Below are 20,131 nucleotides of genomic sequence, written 5' to 3' on the forward strand. Positions count from 1 at the left end.
CTCAGGGTCGAGGCTGGGTTTTCTTTCTGCTGCTGTTGGAGCCCAGATTTCCACCTTCTCTGTCACCTCGAATCAAAGCAGACCTGCAGAGCCAGGAGGCTCCTTGGGGATTCATCCCCGTGTTTGGGACAGCTCCTGTGACATTCCTGCCATGTCCTGTCCCCCCACAAAGTCACAGCTTTGTTTGGGCCACCGAATTCTCCAGCTGGGCTCCCAGCAGCTCCATCTCTGTCCCACCTCTGCTCACTGCAATGTCCCAAACTGTCCCAGAGTCACCCTTTTCCCCCACCAGCCAGGTTTGTGGCAGGATAAATGAAATCCTTCCCAAGAACACCACGTTCCTGAGGAACAGAGGCTCTGGGGTGGCTGTTCTGTCATACTTGGGGTGGTTTTCACAATCCTGGAGCTGTAATTGGGAACAGTTCAAGGATTTCACACAACAGCTTGCCCTGGATGTTTTCAGGTGGGTGATGTCAGCTTCCCAGATTCCAGCATTTTACACAAGTAAGTCTGATTTCCTGACTGAAGCTTTTCCCCTCAGCCCCCAGTAAACTCAGGGAAGCAGCATTCCACACCCTCCTGGTGTTTTCTTTCCTGCTGGGAGAAAACATTTTTCATCATCAGAAGTGTGAAATCAGGAAGTAAAATTCCAAAATTTCTTAAAGAAGCTGGTGATTAAAAATTTTTTTTTTTTAATTAAGTCAAGAAAATAGGATGGATTTGGCACTTGGGGGCTCTGCTTTTGTCTCCTTACCTGGTTTTGGCCTCTGCTCTGCAGGGCTGGAATAGAGCACCAGGCACTTCCCAGGCACCAGGCTGGTGGAACTGCCTGCTCACAAATTCACAGCAGTTCAGGAACTCCACAGGAACTCCTGGATAAGTAGCAAAGCTGTGGAATTCCAAGGCAAGATCTCCCCCAGCTGCTTTTAGGCCAAGGTTTCAGCCTAAACCCTCAAATCATAGAGCAAAGTTCTGGTTTGTTTCTCTCCCGGGTTTGTGGAGAACCAGCACGTCTGGCAGAACTCATCAGCCAGGAATTCACATCACAACTGGTCTAAACAAAATACAGACCCCATAAATAGAAATATAAATCACATCAATAGAAACAAACCTCAGAAACACAAATATAAACCTCAGAAACACAAATTCAAACATCAGAAACACAAATATAAACCTCAGAGACACAAATAAAATCATACCCACCCTGTTTCCTGTCCTGTGTTGACACTGCTTTTATCAGACATCTCCAAATTTTGGGGAAAGTGCGATATTTGCTTGTTTTAGAAAACTTCCAAATGTCTAAGAACCTGCAGGGCTTTTCTGGGAATGAATTCCAGCTGAGCATTCCCAAAAGCAAAGCCGTGATGTGCGGGAATTGGGGATTTGTCCCAAGGCAGCACCACACGGACGCCCCACATCTCGCCTGGGGCCCATCAGCAGCTCCAGGCCCTGGCAAATCCTTTCCCAAGGTTTCCATAAATCATTTTCCAGCCCTTCCAGAGGAGAAGCAGCCTGGCTGCTCCACTTGTTTCTGTCTGGGAAGCAGCAACGCCAGTGCTGTGCCAGGAATGTCGCTGGGTTTGAACTGGAACTTCGCTCCCTGTTTACTGGAATCTGCAAAAACACTTCAGCTGAGCAGGGCAGGAAGGAGGAGAGAAAACTCAACGTGGACATTCTGGGAATAATTACAAATACAGAATTATGGGAATATCTTCTCACCTAACACCTTTGAGTCAGCAAAGTCAAGTGATTCCTGAGCTGGACATCAGCTGCAACTCGGCCTCTGGATTGCGAGATTCTGGGAAAAGGGATCTTTGGTTTGGATTTCTAACCAAGAGCCAAAAGCCAAGCCCATACACAAATCCACACCCCAAACCCATTAAATCCACATCACCAAGCCCATTAAATCCACAGCTCCAAGCCACGCAGTAATTCCATCTTGTTCCCAGCTCTGGGAAGAGGCAGCTCCTCCCAACATCCTTGGCAACTCAGCTCCATCCTTGGGCACCAGTGAAAGTGGATTTGGTGACAAGCACTGACTGATGGCTTTGCCCAGTGGCTTGAGACTTTGGAGGATCTTGTGCCATTTCCAAAGGATTGGGAGGGGAAAATTCCATCTGCTCCCTGGAGGGAAGCTGGAGCACCATGTTCTAAGTGATGTCCCACACCCTGTACCTGTCCAGCAGCTCTTACCTCAGTTTAACATTCCCAAATAAAGATGTATCAAGTAAAAAATAAAATTATTTTAATAGATCTTGATTAAGACAAATCATCAGCCGTGTTTTAACATCTATTTGTTACAAGAGCATTTACACAGAGCAATCCCGTGGTGTTCCCCTGGTGCTGCTGACACCACCCCAGAGGAAAGGTTCCATGATGAAATTCCAAGTCCAAATCCCACTGGAGCCCACCTTACCCAGCCAGCCTGGGCTGCTCCATGGCTTGGGAAAGCGAGCTGTTGGAGAAGGCTGGGACAGGCTGTTCAGAGGACTCCAGAGGAATCCCATCAGCTCTTGGCTTTGCCCTTTTTGGCAGGAAGTCTCCCCGTTGCTTCCAGGTATTTGTTGATGATTTCCTCCTGGGTGCTGGCTGAACAGGGGTGGTATTTGGAGTATTCCATGGTGTATTCCCCTTTTCCCTGCAGAGTTGGGAAGAGAGGATGGGCCATGTGCAACCCTGCTGGGCACACAGCTCCTGTCTGAAGGGATCCCCAGGATCCTCCACAATCCCACCCAAACTCCTCAGCTACAGGAGAATTGTTTGGCCAGGAATTCCACAGCTCTGATCTGATCTCATTCCCTGCTGCAGCTGCCAGGGACAGGACGATCCAATGAGCCCAAATTCACAGAATCAAACATGTTTGAGCAAAAAGGACCAGGAGGACTCACCTCTGTGCAAGACCTCAGCTCCGTGGCATATCCAAACATATCGTTCAGTGGCACCTAAAATCCAAACATATTTGCTCAAAATGAGGTTTTTCCCATCACTTTTTGGCTATCAGCTAATTAATCCCAATTATGACAAAAAGAGTCAGTGCTGTGTGTAAACAGCTCTGATTTAATGGTCTGCTGTTGTAAAGTATCTGTTATTTTAATTAATTTATATTTCCAGTGTGTTTTCAGCAGAAAAATCTGAGAGTTTGAGTGCACCAGGAACTGGAATATCCTAAATTCAGTGATGAGTCAACCAGCAAGGTTTGAGGTATCTCCAGACATTCCTCCAAGGATAATTTGGGAAGCAGAAGGGCCACAGGGTGCGGCTCACCCAGCAGGAAAACACCCAGTGATCCTCTCCAATCATTTTGAGGAGGGAGATAAAAGAAGGAACATTGAAATCGAGTCAACCTACAACTGTATCCATATAAACTGAGGAAAACAATGGACTCAAACACAGGGAAGGGGAGGTGAGGAGCAGTGAGCACAGACCTCAGCATAGAGGGTGAAGTAGCCCTCGGAGCCGTCCTGGCCCGTGATGACGCCGTGGCGCCGGTTGATCCCAGCTATCACTGCCCCCTGGAATTCCACGGGAGCCACCACCTCCACGGCCATGATGGGCTCCAGGATGCGCACGGCAGCGTTCTCCATGGCTGGGGAAGGATGGAAACAGGAATCCAGCATCAAAGGGGAGCCTGCTCCAAGGCAAGCTGCTCCCATGCACAGCAGCACGTGGTTTATGGGTAATGTCAGGGAAAAACCCTGAGAACAGGGGGAATTCCAGCTCCTGGCCTTTCATTCCTGGAGCAGCAATCACAGAATCGTCAAGGCTGGAAAAGACCCCCAGGATCATCAAGACCAACTGTGGCGGATAGCACTGTGCTCACTAAACCCTACTGGGAAATGCCACATCCACACATTGTCTGAGGGATTGTCTCCAGGGATTGTCACCCCAGCACTCCCAAGGCAGCCCCTTCCAGTGTCCAAGCTCTCCTTCAGTGAAGGAATGTTTCCTGAAAAAGGCCCAGTTTGACCAAATGTTCTTTTCCTACCCCATTAGGATGAACCTAGTGGTGTTGCTGTTCTGAATTCTAGAAAAACAGGATTCCCTTTGTACAGCCACAGGAATTACTGTGCCTCCCTCAGGAATTGTATAAACTCTTGAGCATGTTCTGCTCCATAAAACTGGGAAAGCTTTGGGGGGATGGATGGATGGATGGATGGATGGATGGATGGATGGATGGATGGATGGGTGGATGGATGGGTGGATGGATGGGTGGATGGATGGGTGGATGGATGGGTGGATGGATGGGTGGATGGGTGGGTGGGTGGATGGATGGATGGATGGATGGATGGATGGGTGGAATAGGTGGGTTGGGTGGATGGAATAGATGGGTGGGTAGGTAGGTGGATGGATGGATGGATGGAATAGGTGGGGTGGATGGGTGGGTGGATGGATGGGTGGAATAGGTGGGTGGGTAGGTAGGTGGATGGATGGATACCAGCCAGCAGAACCCACCCAAGGAGGAGGCTGTACCTTGTTTGAGGGCTCCCTCTCCTGCCCTGATGAAGGAGATCTCGTTGGAGTCCACCATGTGGTGGGCGCCGTCCTCCAGCACGAAGCGCACCCCAGAGATGCGGTGTCCCGAGAGCAGACCCTTCTCACAGGCATCTCTGAAGCCCTGGCAATGAACAACACTTCTGCACTGCCAGCCTCTGCCACCTCAGCTTGATTGTACAAACAAAAATCACACAACCAGGAAAAACGGCCTCGGGGTTTGCCTTTTTAACAGATTCCACGGCCAAACCCCAAAAGAATGCTCAGTGTGGAAAGAACTCTTGCCTGGAGAACAAGATTCCTTTAAGGCTATGGTTTCTTCAGGATTTGGCAAAAATCTTAAAGTGTTGCAGCATGGAAAAATGAAGGAATAATTGTAGGTTATCACAGGAATTCCAAGATGTTGGTAGGTTAATTAAAGCTGAGTATAATAAATTATACAGTGAGGCAGTCACAGAGGAGATAAAGAAAGAGAATTTGGGAACTGAGGCAGGAAATGGAGCTTAATTACAGTTTCCTGTATAACTGGCCTCAGAGGAGTCACAGAAGAAGTTACATATTTTGGGGTTGGGAGGAGAATTGTGGGGCCACAACCAGAAGCAGAAGAGGCCAGGAAAAAGCAGCTTGAGCAGGAGGCTCTGACAAGGGAAACAGAGGCAGCACACACCACCAAAGACAACAGCAGCTCCTGAATTAGCTGAAAACCCCAGGAATGCAAGACGTGGAGTAAAACCACACAGCTGTGATCCTGGAGCAACAGGAAAAGCCTCCTTTCCTGGGGCAAGGCAGGCACAGCAAATGTGGGTGGTAGTGCAGGAATACAACAGCAATCAGGATTTTCTGTGTCACAGAGAGAGGTCTGTACCTTTTCCACAGCGGGCACAAACTGCTTGGGAATATTTGTGCCAATGGTTCTGTCCTCAAACTCCAGTTTGGTGAAGTCCTCTGGCTCCAGGGGCTCCAGCACTCCGATCACTTTGCCGTACTGGCCGGCTCCTCCCGACTGCTTCTTGTGGGTGAACTCAAACCTAAATCCAACAACGCCCCAAACACCACATCACTCCTGACACAATCCACAGCTTTCTGTGGAAAACATTCCCATTCTGCATTTCAGACAGTCACAGACAGCTTTGGGCTGGAAAGGAATTCATATTCAAAATTCCACAGGCGGGGACGCTTTCTGCTATCCAAGGCTGCTCCAAGTCCCGTCCAACCTGGACACTTTCAAGAAGCAGCCACAAATTCCCTGGAAAACCTGTGCCACGGCCTCCCCACCCTCCCGGGAAGGACTCATTCCCGATATCCCAATCTAACGCTGTGTGTCACGTTATCCCGTGCCGTGCAGGGATGCTCTGTGCAGGACACGTTATCCCGTGCCGTGCGGGGATGCTCTGTGCAGGACACGTTATCCCGTGCCTTGCGGGGATGCTCCGTGCAGGACACGTTATCCCGTGCCGTGCGGGGATGCTCCGTGCAGGACACGTTATCCCGTGCCTTGCGGGGATGCTCCGTGCAGGACACGTTATCCCGTGCCGTGCGGGGATGCTCTGTGCAGGACACGTTATCCCGTGCCGTGCGGGGATGCTCTGTGCAGGACACGTTATCCCGTGCCGTGCGGGGATGCTCTGCCCCCGCCGCGCCCGGCCCGGCCCGCGGAGCCCGCCCCGCCCGCTGCGGCCCCGCCCGGCGCTTCCTGCGGGAGGAGGAAGCGGCGCCCGGGCCATGGAGCTGCCTCCCGGCCACTTCCCGGCCGCCCGCGCCGCGGCCGTGGCCGTGGAATACCTGCGGTACCTGCGGGGCGGCCCCGGCAGCGGGCTGCGGCTGCGGGAGCTGCAACGCGCCCGGCGCCAGGTGAGCGACGGGAACCGGCACCAGGAACCGGCACCGGGAACGGGCACCGGGAACGGGCACGGGGAACGGCCACCGGGAACCGGCACCGGGAACGGCCACCGGGAGCGGGCACGGGAACGGGCACCGGGAACGGGCACGGGGAACGGCCACCGGGAACCGGCACCGGGAGGTGCCGCTCTGGGGACATCCCAAAGCTGCCGGGCGCGCCCCGGTGTCACCCCTGAGGTGGCCCTGCCAGGTGCCGTGTCCTTCCCAGCCGCAGCTGCTCGGGGCTGTGGCGCTGTCACCGCGGGGCTGGCACCGCCTGGCTCCGTCGGGGGGTCCTGGCAGAGCTCGGGGTCAGCGCTGGGGACACACCCCGTGTGTCACCTGCGGTGACAGCAGCGCCCAGGGAGCCCTGCGCAGGGCACGGCACCGGCACCGGGCCAGGAGGAACCTCCCGGGGAGGAGGAGGAGGAGGAGGAGGGTGCTGGGTGCTCCTGTGCGTGCCAGGACACGGCTCAGCCCTGCCCTGGGTCCGCAGGGACACCTGGCACAGCAAAGCCCCTCCCAAAACAAGGGCACTGCAAACCCCACCTGCTCCATTCTTAAAGACAGAAAAATACAGGGCATGATCCAGTTCATAATAACCTGCAAAACTGAATTAATAGAAGGAAGCACTGAAGGCTTTTAGGTGAGTATTTAACCAAGCAGCAAATTCTTAGGTAGAATTACACAGGAGCCCAGAATTGGCAATCCAGGGTGTTCCAGGATAGAAATGAGGGTGGAGAGGCCCTGGCACAGAGTGCCCATCCCTGGCTGGATGGGACTTGGAGCAACCTGGGATAGTGGAAGGTGTCCCTGCCCAGGGAAAGGGTGGTGCTGGATGGGATTTAAGGTCCCTTCCAACTCAAACCATCCAGGGATGCTCTGATTTTGTCCAGGATGCAGCCATTCAGTATTTGCCAAAATAAATGTTATTAATATTTTCCCTTTTTTAGGACATTGATGATGTGGGGCACAAGTACTACCTGGAACTGGAGCTGGAGGATGTCCTGGATAAAGTGAGTCACACTGGTTTAATTACACACTCTGTGCACACAGCACTTAAGACTTTGAACCATGCTCCTGATTTTTCTGAACTGCAAATCAGGCCCCAAAAAGGCTGAATTTTAACCAAAAGGAACCCACTGACCACATAGTACCTTCCACTGCACCACCAGGCCATGGTGCAGGGAGGACAAGGACATTTCAGGGTCACCCAGCTCCAACTGAACAGCACAAGGGACATTCTGCACCCCAACCATCACTGCAGAAAGCAAATCCCACCCTCAAACATTCACAGAAATGCCAGGAATTTAACCTTGTCTTAAATATCCACAAACCTCTGGGGACCAGACTCAGAGGAAACAGCAACTACATCCAAGTGACATTTTCAGAAGTGCAAATGACCTGGTTGTACACATCCTCTATCAGCTAATAATGCACATCATTAACTCTGCCACAGGACAGGACTGTCAGCTGCACTGCTGAGGTTCTCTATCACCTGGGCAGCAAAACCTCTGCTCCAGATGTGCAGCTCACAGTGCAAGGGGAGCTCAGGAGCACAGAGGAAGCAGACAAGGAGTTCTACAATTGGATCAGGAGCCTGGAAAAGGAGCTTGTGGCTGAGAACATCCCAGGTACAAGCCAGGGCTGGGAGAGGGCTCAGGCCTTCACCTTTCTCTTTTTGGGGGGGCTGCAGTCACAGCCACTGTATTTATTCCTGATTCTGAGAGTTCTGGAAAACCAGCTGGCACTGGCACTGCCACCTGTCCCTGCTCCCTCTGAGGGTGTCCTGGCACAGCACACCCAACACCCCAGTGCACAACGAGGGGCTGCCCTCACCTCAGACCAAGCCCTGCCTTTGAGACCTGGGGTGGAGGAGAACACCCTGCAGGTGTCCCAGGCAGGCTGGATGGAGCTGGGAGCACCTGGGGCAGTGCAAGTGTCCCTGCAATGGCAGGGGTGGCACTGGATGGGATTTTGGGGCCCTTCCAACCCAAAGCACTGCAGGGTTGTGTGAAGTGGGAGCAGAACCCCGTGGTGATGGAGCAGCAAAGCCGTGGAAGGCTGTGTGGCAGGGTTGGAGCAGCAGGCCCTGTGTGAGGTGACAATGCTCTGTTAAGGGCTCTCTTTAACACCCTGTGTTTGCTTTGGTTGCAGACAGCCACGGGAACGTTCCCCCAGAGCTGGAGCCCATCCACCTGCTGGCCTGGGTGGCCTCTGGCTACGTCATCTGGCAGAACTCCACTGAAAACACCAAGTTCCACCTTGCCCAAGTGAAACACGTGAAGCAAGTGGTGAGTTCCCACAGGAACAGAAGCCCAGGCTGCTCTGGGCTGGAGGGACATTAAAGCTCACCCCATTCCCCCTCTGCATGGGCAGGGACACCTTCCACAGCCCAGGGTGCTCCAACACATCCAGCCTGGCCTTGGCTTTCCCAAGTAAAAAAATGATGAAATTTTACTTCATGAAAGTATTCATGAGCTAAGCAGCTGTGGCAAGGACAATAAATTAAATTAACAGAATTCCATAGATCCTCCCAGTTTTGCTGTGTTCTGTTAGAGAAAATCGATTCTGAGTTAAAAATAACCCTAAAGTGATCGTCAGCTTTAAATTCAAGGCAATTTTCCACAGGAGCCAGGAAAAAGCAGCAGGATTTAGTGTTTAGAAAACCAAAAGCTCCAGAAGTTTTACCCCTCTGAACAGAGAGTGAATTCCCAGGAAGTTCTGGGTCTGAAGGAAAGACGGGAATTCCTTGTGGGAGTAGGATTTGTGAATGTTTTGCTCCCTCTGTTGGCATTTTAGAGAATTCACAGCTGCTGCAGGGCTGTGCACCAGCAAGAGTTTAAAGGTTCTCTCTAACAAACTTAAGGATAAAGGAGACAAATAACTATTAACTAACCCAGCTGCCATCTCTCTAGTTTTGTCCCTTTGTCCCTGAAAACACAGGAAAAGCATCTATTCCAAAGGCCAGGGATTATTTTGTCACTCAGAATCCCTGGCTGTCACTTACAGAAAGGCCTCTGGAGTGTCCTTGAGGATTTTATTTGGGATTGTTTGGGTTAAACTGGCACCTGCTAGAATGAGGTGTTCCCATCCCAAAGAATTCCTGACAGATCTGGTCTCTGTAAGGCAGGAATCAGCAGTTTAGAGCTTTACATTCACTTGTCTCCAGTGCAGTTTTAAGAGTGCACAGAAATTCAAACCAGGAGCTTTGAATTTTGTTACAGTGCTTGAGCCCCACCTGCTTCATTTGTGATCAGGAGCTGCCAGTTTTATCTGAAATCCATGAGGGAATTTTTGTGATAATCACAGAGAACTGAACCACTTTTTGTGAGGTGGGAGAACCCCCAAATTCAGCCCTTTTCATCCTGTCTTTCCAGAAAAGAAATGATGAAGACCTTCAGTTTGACTTTGTGCTTCTACTCCACGAAATGGTGTCCCAGGTAAATCATTTTATTCCTAAAAAGCCTTTTTTGGGTGTTTTGGTACTGCAGCTGTGTGTCAGACACAGATCTGATGCTGCAGGGTGAGCTCAGGGTCCCCAGCCCTGCCTGCCTCAGCATTCCAGGAACAACAGCAGCAACTCCCAGCTCTTTTGGGCCTTTGGTGGGAATGGCTGAGGTTCAAATCTGGTCCCTCACAGCTCTCCCTTGGGAGACCCCAGTGCCAGAGTGGGCAGGAATAAAGGGAAGGGGCAGCTGGAGCATCCTGGATGCTGAATTCCAGCTGGGCTGTGGATCCTCCATGGCCCAGGACAGAGACCTCAGCAATCCCAGTAACCCCCAGCACAAACTGGCTCCCAGAACAGCATTTACATCTCTCCAGCAAAACTCTGCCATCAGAGCAGGTGTTTTCATAGGAAAACCACAGAAAACTGGAAGAGAAGCTCTTGACTGTAATAATCCAGGGACCTCCCTCCCAGCTGCAGCTCCACTGCTCCTGACGCCCTGCACTCCCATTCCTTTGGGTTTAATTCCCAAGTTCTCCATGAGGGAGCTCCTGGCAGGCTGGGAGGGGCAGCAGGGGCTGCTGACAGTGCTGTGTGTGCCCCACAGGAGGTGCTGCCCTGGGAGGTGACCCTGCTGTGGCACCCCCAGCGCGGGGCCCGAGTGACCCAGAGCTGCGCCGGGGGAGCGGGGAGCTCCTAGGAGCAACTGGGGGCAACTGGGAGCAACTGGGAGCAACTGGGAGCAACTGGGAGCAACTGAGCACCTCTGGCAACTCCTGAGCACCCCTGGGAACAACTGAGAGCAACTGGGAACACCTGGGAGCTCCTGAGAACAACTGGGAGCAACTGGGAGCTCCTGAGAGCAACTGGGAGCTCCTGAGAGCAACTGGGAACACCCCTGGGAACACCCCTGGGAACACCCCTGGGAACTCCTGAGAGCAACTGGGAACACCCCTGGGAACACCTGAGCACCTCTGGCAACTCCTGAGCACCCCTGGGAACAACTGAGAGCAACTGGGAACACCTGGGAGCTCCTGAGAACAACTGGGAGCAACTGGGAGCACCCTTGGGAACACCTGAGCACGTCTGGCAACTCCTGAGCACCCCTGGGAACAACTGGGAATACCTGGGAACTCCTGAGCACCCCTGGGAAGAACTGGGAACCCCTGGGAGCTCCTGAGCAACCCTGGGACACCTGGGAACCCCTGGAACACCTCAGCACCCCTGGGAACATCCTGGGAACCCCTGGGACACCCCTGGGAACACCCGAGAGCTCCCACACCTGGAAGTTGCAGGTGATGGGAGTGGAGACCAACCACGGTACAAGACATTAAATCCAACTTTCCCCCGTGCCTAAAGTTTTTGATCCCAGATGTTTTTGATCCCAGAATTCCCAAGGGACTTCCCCTCCCTTCCAGGGGATGGATACAACAATTCCCAGCAGGAATACTCACGGCACAGGGGCAGAGATGTTCTCCCTGAAGGACACTTTGGGCTTCCCCATGGTGCAAGGACAACCATATTCCCTCTCCATTCTCTGCAGGAGGAAACCCACAGTGATGAGGGTTATTCCATGGGGAATTATTTAGTAACTTCATCAGGATTAATCACTTTTTTGGTTGGGGGTTGGATTGATTTTTGGGGCTTTTTTTCTTTTTAATTAACAAATTATTCCCCATCAACTTCTTTAAGACATGCATCTTCAGATGCAGGGAAAGGAAACACAATTAATTATATGATTAAAATTCAAGTTTTTCAAGGCAAAAATCACCTTTTCTTCATTTTGTCAATATTTAAGATACATCTTTTTGTGTTAAGATTAAAATATAGCATCAGCTGGAATGAAACAAATCCCTCTAACTACTCCTTTCTCCCTGCACCAGCTTTTATTACAAAATGATACACTTAAAACCACAGAAACAGAGGATTTTTCTGTAGAAATTAATTATAATTAGGTATTATTAATTAATATAAGCAAAGGCTACTAGAGCAAAGTGTAGTGTTTAATACATTTTTTATGGATTGTACCAAATCCTAAAAATATTCCAGGCAAAATTTCCTTTTAGAAGCCTTCAGAATGGAACCACTGGAGAGAAAGAACCTTCAAATGTTGACTTAAAAGTTGAACTTTTCCCTAAGCAGCTGGAAGGAACAGGGAGGAGGAAAAGGAGATGGGAAAAGCAGGCAGAAGCAGAGTCCATGGGATGTGTTCCCAAATTACCTGGGCGTAGATTTCCAGGTGCAGCTCCCCCATCCCAGAGACAATGGTCTCCTTGCTCTCCTCATCAAAGTGGATCCTGAAGGTGGGATCTTCCCTGGTGAAGCGGCCCAGGCCTTTGGAAAACTTGTCCAGGTCATTCTGAAACACAAGCCAAGATTTGCTCAACATCCATGAGTCACTCCAAGAAAAAAGCCTCAAGTTCTCCCATCCACTGCTGAGCATTTCTGCTCTTTGGGTTATTTTATGGAAGATTTCTAACTCTTGATTAAAGTGTTAATTATGTATTTCAAGCTCATGTTTCTGGCTGAGTGACAGCATCCAACTCTGGGTTATCCAATGGATAAAGTCTTGGATATTTGGGATAAAACACTTTCCAACAGTGCTTAGACTGTTCCATGAAATCACAAAGCAGCAAAGGGAGGGAACTCAGGGAGGAGAGGTTGGTGCAAAGGCTCCTACCTTGTTGGAAGGCTTCATAGCCACGGAAATGACAGGATCAGGGATGTGGATGGATTCCTGGGTGGCCAAGGAAAAGGGGATTACAAATTCCAGCAAAATCCTGGTGACTGGCAGTGCCTGAGGCAGCCAGGGCAAGGGGGGCTCACCATGGAGATGTCAGTGCTGGTTTTGTCTGTGAACGTGTCCCCGCTGGCGCAGTCGATCCCAAACAGGGCACAGATGTCCCCAGCATAAACTTCATTCACATCCTGAGGGAAGGAAAACTCCTCTGCAGACAACACTGGGATAAGAGAAGCTGTGGCTGCCCCTGGACCCTGCAGGTGTCCAAGGCCAGGCTGGACAGGGCTGGGATCACCCTGGGATTGTGGAAGGTGTCCCTTCCCTTGGGGCTGGATGATCCTTGCGTCCCTTCCATCCCAAACCATTCCAGGATTGATTCTGTCTTTCCCTCACACCCAAACTCCACTGGATTATAGAAGATCCATAAACTGTTGTGTTTTAAGGTTTGATACTGAGCTCCTTAAAAACTTCCAGCTTGGTTAAAAACCCTGCAAATCTCCCTCTTTATTCAAAGGACAAAAGGGAGGGCTCAGCTTGGATTAATTCAGGATCAAACAAAAGCAAAGCTGTTAAGAAGCAAAGACCATCCTGTGCTTCAGGGTCATCATCCAGGGTGATCCAGGGCTGAGGCAGTGCTGACCCACCCAGGACTGCCCAGGGGCTGGCAGCCCATCCCTGGGGCCCACTCACCTCCATGTTGTCCGAGTGCATCCGGACCAGTCTCTGCACCCTGACCCTCTTCCCTGTGCGGGTGTTGTAGATGTAATCTGACTTCTTCAGCATCCCCTGGTACACCCTGACGTAGGTTAACTGCCCAAACTTGCCAGCCTGCAAGCACAGCCCACCAAAATCTGATCATTCTGGGAACCACTGATGCCTCAGGTTTGAGCTTTTCTGTGTTTCACATTCTGGGCTGCTTTAGTGTGCGGGTCTGAGCTTCACATGAGGGGATGGTGAGCTCTGTGCACAGAGCAGGGAGACAAAACAATTCCTGCTCCAGCTGGGCACCAAGGACAAATGATCCAAATCTCAGCCCAAGAGCACAAACCCCGTGGGCTGGAGAGAGAAAAACAAGCAGGGTGGGGCTGCAGGGGCTAAAGCTGGGATGGGACAATGAACTGCAAGGTGCAAATGGAGCAGAACTGATCCAAGGCAGAGAGCCCGGGAGCGCTGGTGCATTTTGGGGCCATTTTGGTTCATCTTGGGGGCAGCCCTGGCTGGGCTCTGGTGCTGCCCAAGGTGGATCCATGGAGGAGATCCTTGGAATGAATCCCTGCTTTATTCTTTAATCCCATCCAGTCTCTGCTCTAGACCAGCCTTCATGAGGCACCAGCAGCACCAATCCCAAGCACCAGCTGCACTGACTAAATGTGGTGTGAGTTTCCACACTACCAATGGAAATGAAAGATTCTCTGCAATGGAATTTGGCAATTTTCTGAAGCAATTTTTCATTCCCAAACCTTCCCAAGAGATACATGCTACCATGGAACGTGGCCAGCCATTTTCCATATTCCATAGAAATCCTGAAGTGCTGCTCTCTAAGTAGTAAACAACTTATTTGCCTTAACTTCTGCACTTTTTTCACTCTGACTCTCTCATGTCCCATTGTTTCCAAGGCCAGGATTTTTCCCTGAAAATATTTCAGTTAAGCCAACAACCCCCAGGATGTTCAAGTTTTAACTAAGAAAACCAGGAAATACTTGAGGTCCAGAACCCACCCTGAAGTTCCAAACTGGCAGAGTTTATGGATTTTATGGTTGAAGCCTTTTCTTTAAAAAGAAGTTAAATTTCAATTGAAGTCAAATATAAACTGCTTTTCATTCTAAAGTGATTTAAAAGCCTGCTGTAGGTGAGTTTTGGTAGCACCAGCTGGATTCCCTCCATGTGGGAAGGAGCAGTGTGAGACTCACCTCCAGCTTGAAGGCAAGGCCGATGAAAGGCTGGGAATCGTCACGAGCAGAGTTCAACAGGAACTTGGTTTGGTCCTGAGAATCCCTGAGAAACAGGGATGAGAGGGAGGAGAGGTTAGGAACGAACACCAGAGCCTCCTCTAAACATTTACAGGCTCTGCTGTTGGGGTTCACATGTCTGGGTGGGCTCTGCTCCCAGGGACAGGGACAGGAGGAGAGGGAACGGCCTCAGGCTGGGGCATGGGAGGCTCAGATTGGAATCAGCAGGAATTTCCCCATGGAAAGGGTGGGGAGGCCTTGGCAGGGGCTGCCCAGGGAGGTTTGGAGTCCCTGTCCCTGGAGCTGTCCCAGGAATTCCTGGAGGTGACATTCAGTGCTCTGGGTTGGGTGACAAAGGGAAGACTGGGCACAGCTTGGACTCAATGATCCTGGAGCTCTTTTCCAGCCTCAGGGATGCTGGGATTCATGTCCATAAGAATAAAACACAATTTACACACTTGGCACGTGCTCCCTCCTCTAGGTAGGCCATGCTTTAAGGGCTGCCATCAATTCTAAAGAATTATCTGAATTATTATTAATTCTAAAGAATTATCTTCCATTGTCCAAATGCAACACTGAATGTGGCAAAATCCCAGCACAGAGAGTAACCCTTGAATGAGAGAGGAGCTTTGGGACTTTGTGCCAAATGCTGGTGGCAGTGTTTGATACCAATGCTAAAGGATTGTGGATGCTGTTAGGAATGTTTCCTGCTTTGAAACTATTCCATGGAATGCCAGACTGGTTTGGGTGGAAGGGTCCTTGAAGGCCATCCAGTGCCATGAGCAGGGACACTCCACAGCCCTGCCCCTGGACACTCCTGCTGCTGCTCACCCCTGGTTGAGGAGGGCGTAGTTCTCCACCTCAGAAGGGTTGGGAAGGTATTCCAGGACAGCATCCAGCAGTGGCTGCACCCCTTTGTTCTTCAGAGCACTTCCCACGAGGACAGGGGTGAAGGATTTCTGTAGCGTTGCCCTTCGGATTGCCAGCTGAAAAATATCCCAGTGAACTCCTCCTGCAGCATAGCCCAATCCCCTGGCTTCCCTGGGCTTCTCCTCCCCTGGAGCAAAGAGCTGCTCCCACACCCCCCTGGACACCCCCCAACCCCCCAATTCTGCTCTCCAGAATTCTTCAACAGATTGGGAACGGGCCCTGCCAGTTCAGCCCAGCTGACACAACTCCAGCAAACAGAATTCCTGATAGATTTATTGAGGAATGAGGGGACAGGGACACAGGTGAGGGAACAGGCAGCACAGGGAAGGTACCTTTAACTGTGCAGCTGTGGGAATCTTCTCCTCCAGGAACAGCTCCCCCAGGAGCTCGTCAGCATTTGCCACGCACTCGATGAGCTCCCGGCGCCGCTCCGCAGCCTCCGCCTGCAGCTCCGCCGGGATCTCCTCCACCCTCAGGGTCTGCCTGCACACACAGGGACCCCAGGAGCTCCACAGGGAGCCCAGGAATGCCACAGGGACACCCAGGAACCCCAGGAGTTCCATAGGGACCCCCAGGAATGCCACAGGAAGCACAGGGACCCCAGGAGTTCCATAGGGAGCACAGGGACCCCCAGGAGTTCCACACAGGGAGCACAGGGACCCCCAGGAGCTCCACAGGGACCCCCAGGAGCTCCACAGGGAGCACAGGGACCCCCAGGAGTTCCACAGGGACCCCCAGGAATGCCACAGGGACACCCAGGAATGCCACAGGGACCCCCAGGAACCCCAGGAATGCCACAAGGACCCCCAGGAACCCCAGGAGCTCCACAGGGAGCACAGGGACCCTCAGGAATGCCACAGGGACCCCCAGGGGCTCCAAAGGGACCCCCAGGAATGGCACAGGGATCAATCAGCCTGCCCACCCCTGGCGTGACCACCCTGACTGAGAACGATCCACCCTGGGAAAAAATCCCCTGTGAGCATCAGCTGGTATCTCTGGTGTGGGAGAGTCCTTCCACTGCCAGCAGCTCAGCCACAGCTGATCTTCATCCCAGGGAGCCACACACGCTGCAGGATCCCCTCATGGAGCAGCCTCCTGCTTCTCCAGGTGGGAAGTGTGGCCACCAGCCCTTCACAGCCACCCCCAGCCAGAGCTCCCTGCAGGCACTGGGAGAGCTGCAGGGGGACCCTCAGCTCAAGCCCTTCCCAAACTTCCAGAGAGATGGGTTTCATCTCTGAAGAGAAACTGCAGGAATTCCCCCTGCAAAGAGCAGCTCCAGCTAGAAAAGAAGCAATTTCCAGGACTTACCCAAGTGCCCCATCAAAATAGATTGCTTTTTCTTCAATGAGATCTATGATTCCTTTAAAGTTTCCTTCCAGCCCAATTGGAATCTGAACAAAAGCTGCATTGTGTTTCAACTTGGATCTGAAAAAGAGAAAATAGGAATTATTGAATACAAAAAGTCATTTCTATGTGTGTGCTCCAGATGGTCTTTGAGCAACGTCCCCCTCCCACAAAATCCATGTTTTGTCCTTTGGACAGTGCCAAAATCTACCAATATGGATAAAAACCACCCAGTTGTGGTTTAGGGCTTTGTGTCCCCCCTTTTGATCCCAGCAGGCCCAGGGAGCAATTCCCATGGGAAAGGCAGCAGGGGAAATGAGTTTGAGATTGATTGCTTGATTAAGGGAGTTGCCTCTCCCTTAATGAATATTAATGAGATTAACTCATGGATCAAATTAGGCAGGTTGGGAGTAAGCAGGGTTTCCAGGAATCCAAAGCACCATGTGTCACCACCCTGCTGGAATTTCAGCAGGATCCAGGGAAAACTGAGAGGCTGCTCTCAAAGTAGGTCCTGATACAGTTCCACCAACAAAACAAACATCAAACCCCAGCCCTTGGTCACTGCAGGTCCTGGCTGACACCAATACTGGGGGGTTTTGGGACAATGGAGATTTGTCCAGATCAGGATTTAACCTCGTGTCAGGAATTCTCCAAACTGCAGCGCCCAAGAGAATCCTCCTGGAATTTCAGGAATCATTGTAAGTGCCAAAACCTGAGCTGCTGCACTGCTCTGGCTGGGTTGGAGCCCATCCTGTCCAGTTTGTTGATGAAGGTGAGGAAGGGGACGTTGTAACGCTTCATCTGCCTGTTGACAGTGATGGTCTGGCACTGCACACCTCCCACAGCACAAAGAACCAGGATGGCTCCATCCAGCACCCTCAGAGACCTCTCCACTTCAATGGTGAAGTCCACATGGCCTGGATAGCAAACACAAATAAAAATGATAAATGCATTGGAAAGGAGCAACAGCCAAGGGAATCACACTGGGTGATATCAGCTGAAGTGATGGAGCACAGAGTCATGGAATGGTTTGGGTGGGAAGGGACCTTAAACCCTATTCCAGCCCTGCCATGTGCAGGGACACCTTCCACTATCCCAGGCTCCTCCAAGCCCCATCCAGCCTGGCCTTGGGCACTGCCAGGGACCCAGGGGCAGCCACAGCTGCTCTGGGCACCCTGTGCCAGGGCCTGCCCACCCTGCCAGGGAACAATTCCTTCCCTATACCCCATCTATCCCTCTGTCAGTTTGAACCCAGCACTCCATGTTCTGTCACAACCAGGGACACAAAGATGCACCACGTGCCCTGTACCCATAGGAACAGCAATCCCCAGATGCTGCCAGCTGCCCTTACCTGGCGTGTCGATGATGTTGATGTTGGTGTCCTTCCACATGGTGTAAGTGGCTGCAGACTGGATGGTGATGCCCCGCTGTCGCTCCAGCTCCATGGAGTCCATGACAGCTCCAACTCCATCCTTACCTTTCACCTTAGGAGAAATAAAAAAATTAGTTCAAGGAGTTTGCTAAGAATTCATATCCCATCCCTGGAAGTGTCTGAGGTCAGGCTGGACAGGGTTTGGAGCAAGCTGATCTGTGGAAGGTGTCCCTGCCCATGGGTGAGCTCTCTTCCCACCCAAACCATTCCATGATATTGTGCATCCACGTGCAGGAGTGATGCTGCACGGACTGAGCGTCCTCCCTCATGCAGAAAAACACAGTGTGGAGGTCAGTGGCAGGAAGATCCCGGTGGGAGCTCGGCCCAACCTCGTGCATCTGCGCGATCCTGCCTGTGTAGAACAGGATCCGCTCCGTCAGCGTGGTCTTGCCGGAGTCAATGTGAGCCGAGATCCCGATGTTCCTGATCCTCTCGTTGGGAAGGACCCCCGAGGAGCTGTGTCTGCACGAGGTCAGCAGGAGCTGCAAGGCAAGACAAGGGTACTGCTCAGCCAGGAGTGGATCCAACACAGCTCACAGAACACCAGGAATGGAATGAGGGGAAATGGCCTCAAGCTGGGCCAGGGGATGCTCAGGTTGGACACCAGCTGGAATTTCCCCATGGAAAGGGTGGTCAGGCTTTGGCAGGGGCTGCCCAGGGAGGTCTGGAGTGCCCATCCCTGGAGGTGTCCAAGGAATTCCTGGAGGTGGCACTCAGAGCTCTGAGCTGGGGACAAGGTGGGCATCGGGCACAGCTGGGACTCGATGGTCTTGGAGGGTTGTTCCAAGGTAATTTACCCTGGGATTCACTATGCCCATGGCTGAACTGCCAAACCCTTCCCCACGGCTTCCTGTCAATCTATGGCGAACCGGTCACCTCGACCCGAGTGGCCTTTCCAGGGTCACCTCGGAGCTGTCACCACAACCCGCGCGGTCCCTCCCCGCCCGCCCCGCTGTCCATTCCCGGTTCCCCTGTCCCCATCCATGTGACCGGGGGCTGCTCGTTCCCTGCAGCTGCTGCGGCCCGTCCGGGCTGTCCCTCCGCCCTCCATCCCTTCTGCTCGCGGCTCCCTCCCCTCCCTGGGGCGCCGTCCCCTCATGCGGGAGCGGGGCGGTCCCGCCGCCGGTACCTGGATGTGCCGCGGGCGGCCGGGGGCCAGCCCGGCCCGTAACACCCTGAGCATGGCCCCGGCTGCGGCTGCGGCCCCGCTCCCGGCTCCAATCCCGGCTCCGGCCCCGGCTCCAATCCCGGCTTCAGCCCCGGGTCGCTCCCGCCTCTTCCGGGGCTCCGCGCAGGCGCCGCGGTCCCGCCCGGCCCCTCACGGGCTCCTCAGAGAGCGTCCCCGGGCGTGAGCCCCAGGGGCGGCATGGAGAGGGGAGGCTCTCACTGCCCGGCCCCTCACGGGCTCCTCCGGCTGCGGCGGGAGCCCCAGGGCCGGCATGGAGAGGGGAGGCTCTCAGTGTTCCCCCGGCCCCTCACGGAGCGGCGCCGGGCGGGAGCCCCAGGGGCGGATGGAGAGGGGAGGCTCTCACTGCCCCCCCGGCCCCTCAGGGAGCGGCGGGAGCCCTGAAGGGGAAATGGAGAGGGGAGGCTCGCACCGCCCGGCCCCTCACGGGCTCCTCCGGTAGCAGCAGGAGCCCCGAGGGCGGATGGAGAGGAGAGGCTCTCGCTGTCCCCCCGGCCCCTCACGGGCCCCTCGAGGTGCGGTTCTGAGGGCGGATGGAGAGGGGAGGCTCTCGCTGTCCCCCCGGCCCCTCACGGGCCCCGCAAGGAGCGGCTCTGAGGGCGGATGGAGAGGGGAGGCTCGCACCGAGCCCATCCCGGAGCGCCCTCGGGCTGGTCCCTCCCCGGGAGCGATCCTGGGCCAGCCGTGGGGGTTCCCGGAGTGCGGAATTCTCCGAGTGCGGCCTGAAAGGGGC

The 20,131-nt window shown here is 53.1% G+C and overlaps 2 protein-coding genes across 3 annotated transcripts; one reads left to right on the top strand and one right to left on the bottom strand.

Annotated features, from left to right (window-relative positions):
- Positions 1–2,223: 2,223 nt before the first annotated feature.
- On the bottom strand, positions 2,224–19,498 carry GFM1 (G elongation factor mitochondrial 1). The gene is made up of 18 exons (XM_054639234.2): positions 19,342–19,498; positions 18,542–18,694; positions 18,132–18,264; positions 17,493–17,697; positions 16,745–16,861; positions 15,769–15,919; positions 15,338–15,492; positions 14,468–14,552; positions 13,248–13,385; positions 12,644–12,745; positions 12,498–12,554; positions 12,039–12,176; positions 11,272–11,354; positions 5,357–5,519; positions 4,471–4,615; positions 3,426–3,586; positions 2,889–2,942; positions 2,224–2,638 (listed from the first exon to the last, which is right to left on the bottom strand). The coding sequence occupies exons 1-18, from the start codon at positions 19,393–19,395 to the stop codon at positions 2,507–2,509; spliced, it is 2,226 nt and encodes a 741-aa protein (XP_054495209.2). The 5' UTR covers positions 19,396–19,498; the 3' UTR covers positions 2,224–2,506.
- LOC129124320 (latexin) lies at positions 6,183–14,255 on the top strand. Of its 2 annotated transcripts, none has more exons than XM_077184232.1 (6): positions 6,183–6,342; positions 7,323–7,385; positions 7,829–8,003; positions 8,527–8,663; positions 9,750–9,812; positions 14,027–14,255. In XM_077184232.1, exons 1-6 carry the CDS (start codon positions 6,214–6,216, stop codon positions 14,189–14,191), a joined length of 732 nt encoding a protein of 243 aa, XP_077040347.1. In that variant the 5' UTR covers positions 6,183–6,213; the 3' UTR covers positions 14,192–14,255. The 2 variants fall into 2 exon arrangements, with proteins under 2 accessions (XP_077040347.1, XP_054495210.2); XM_054639235.2 differs by lacking the exon at positions 14,027–14,255 and adding an exon at positions 10,425–10,718.
- Positions 19,499–20,131: the final 633 nt, after the last annotated feature.

This window comes from Agelaius phoeniceus, chromosome 10 (genome assembly GCF_051311805.1).
Source record: "Agelaius phoeniceus isolate bAgePho1 chromosome 10, bAgePho1.hap1, whole genome shotgun sequence".
Classification (NCBI taxonomy): domain Eukaryota; kingdom Metazoa; phylum Chordata; class Aves; order Passeriformes; family Icteridae; genus Agelaius; species Agelaius phoeniceus.

What these genes read in the sequence shown, in the direction of transcription:
- LOC129124320 (XM_077184232.1), top strand. Translation starts at nt 6,214, where the DNA reads ATGGAGCTGCCTCCCGGCCACTTCCCGGCCGCCCGCGCCGCGGCCGTG. An exon ending in TGGAGGATGTCCTGGATAAA is followed by an intron (nt 7,386 to 7,828) that starts GTGAGTCACACT and finishes ACTCTGCCACAG; the next exon opens with GACAGGACTGTCAGCTGCAC. An exon ending in TGAAACACGTGAAGCAAGTG is followed by an intron (nt 8,664 to 9,749) that starts GTGAGTTCCCAC and finishes CTGTCTTTCCAG; the next exon opens with AAAAGAAATGATGAAGACCT.
- GFM1 (XM_054639234.2), bottom strand. Translation starts at nt 19,395, where the DNA reads ATGCTCAGGGTGTTACGGGCCGGGCTGGCCCCCGGCCGCCCGCGGCAC. An exon ending in TATTTTGATGGGGCACTTGG is followed by an intron (nt 15,920 to 16,744) that starts GTAAGTCCTGGA and finishes CTGTGTGTGCAG; the next exon opens with GCAGACCCTGAGGGTGGAGG. An exon ending in ACCTGGAAATCTACGCCCAG is followed by an intron (nt 11,355 to 12,038) that starts GTAATTTGGGAA and finishes TTCCTCCTGCAG; the next exon opens with AGAATGGAGAGGGAATATGG.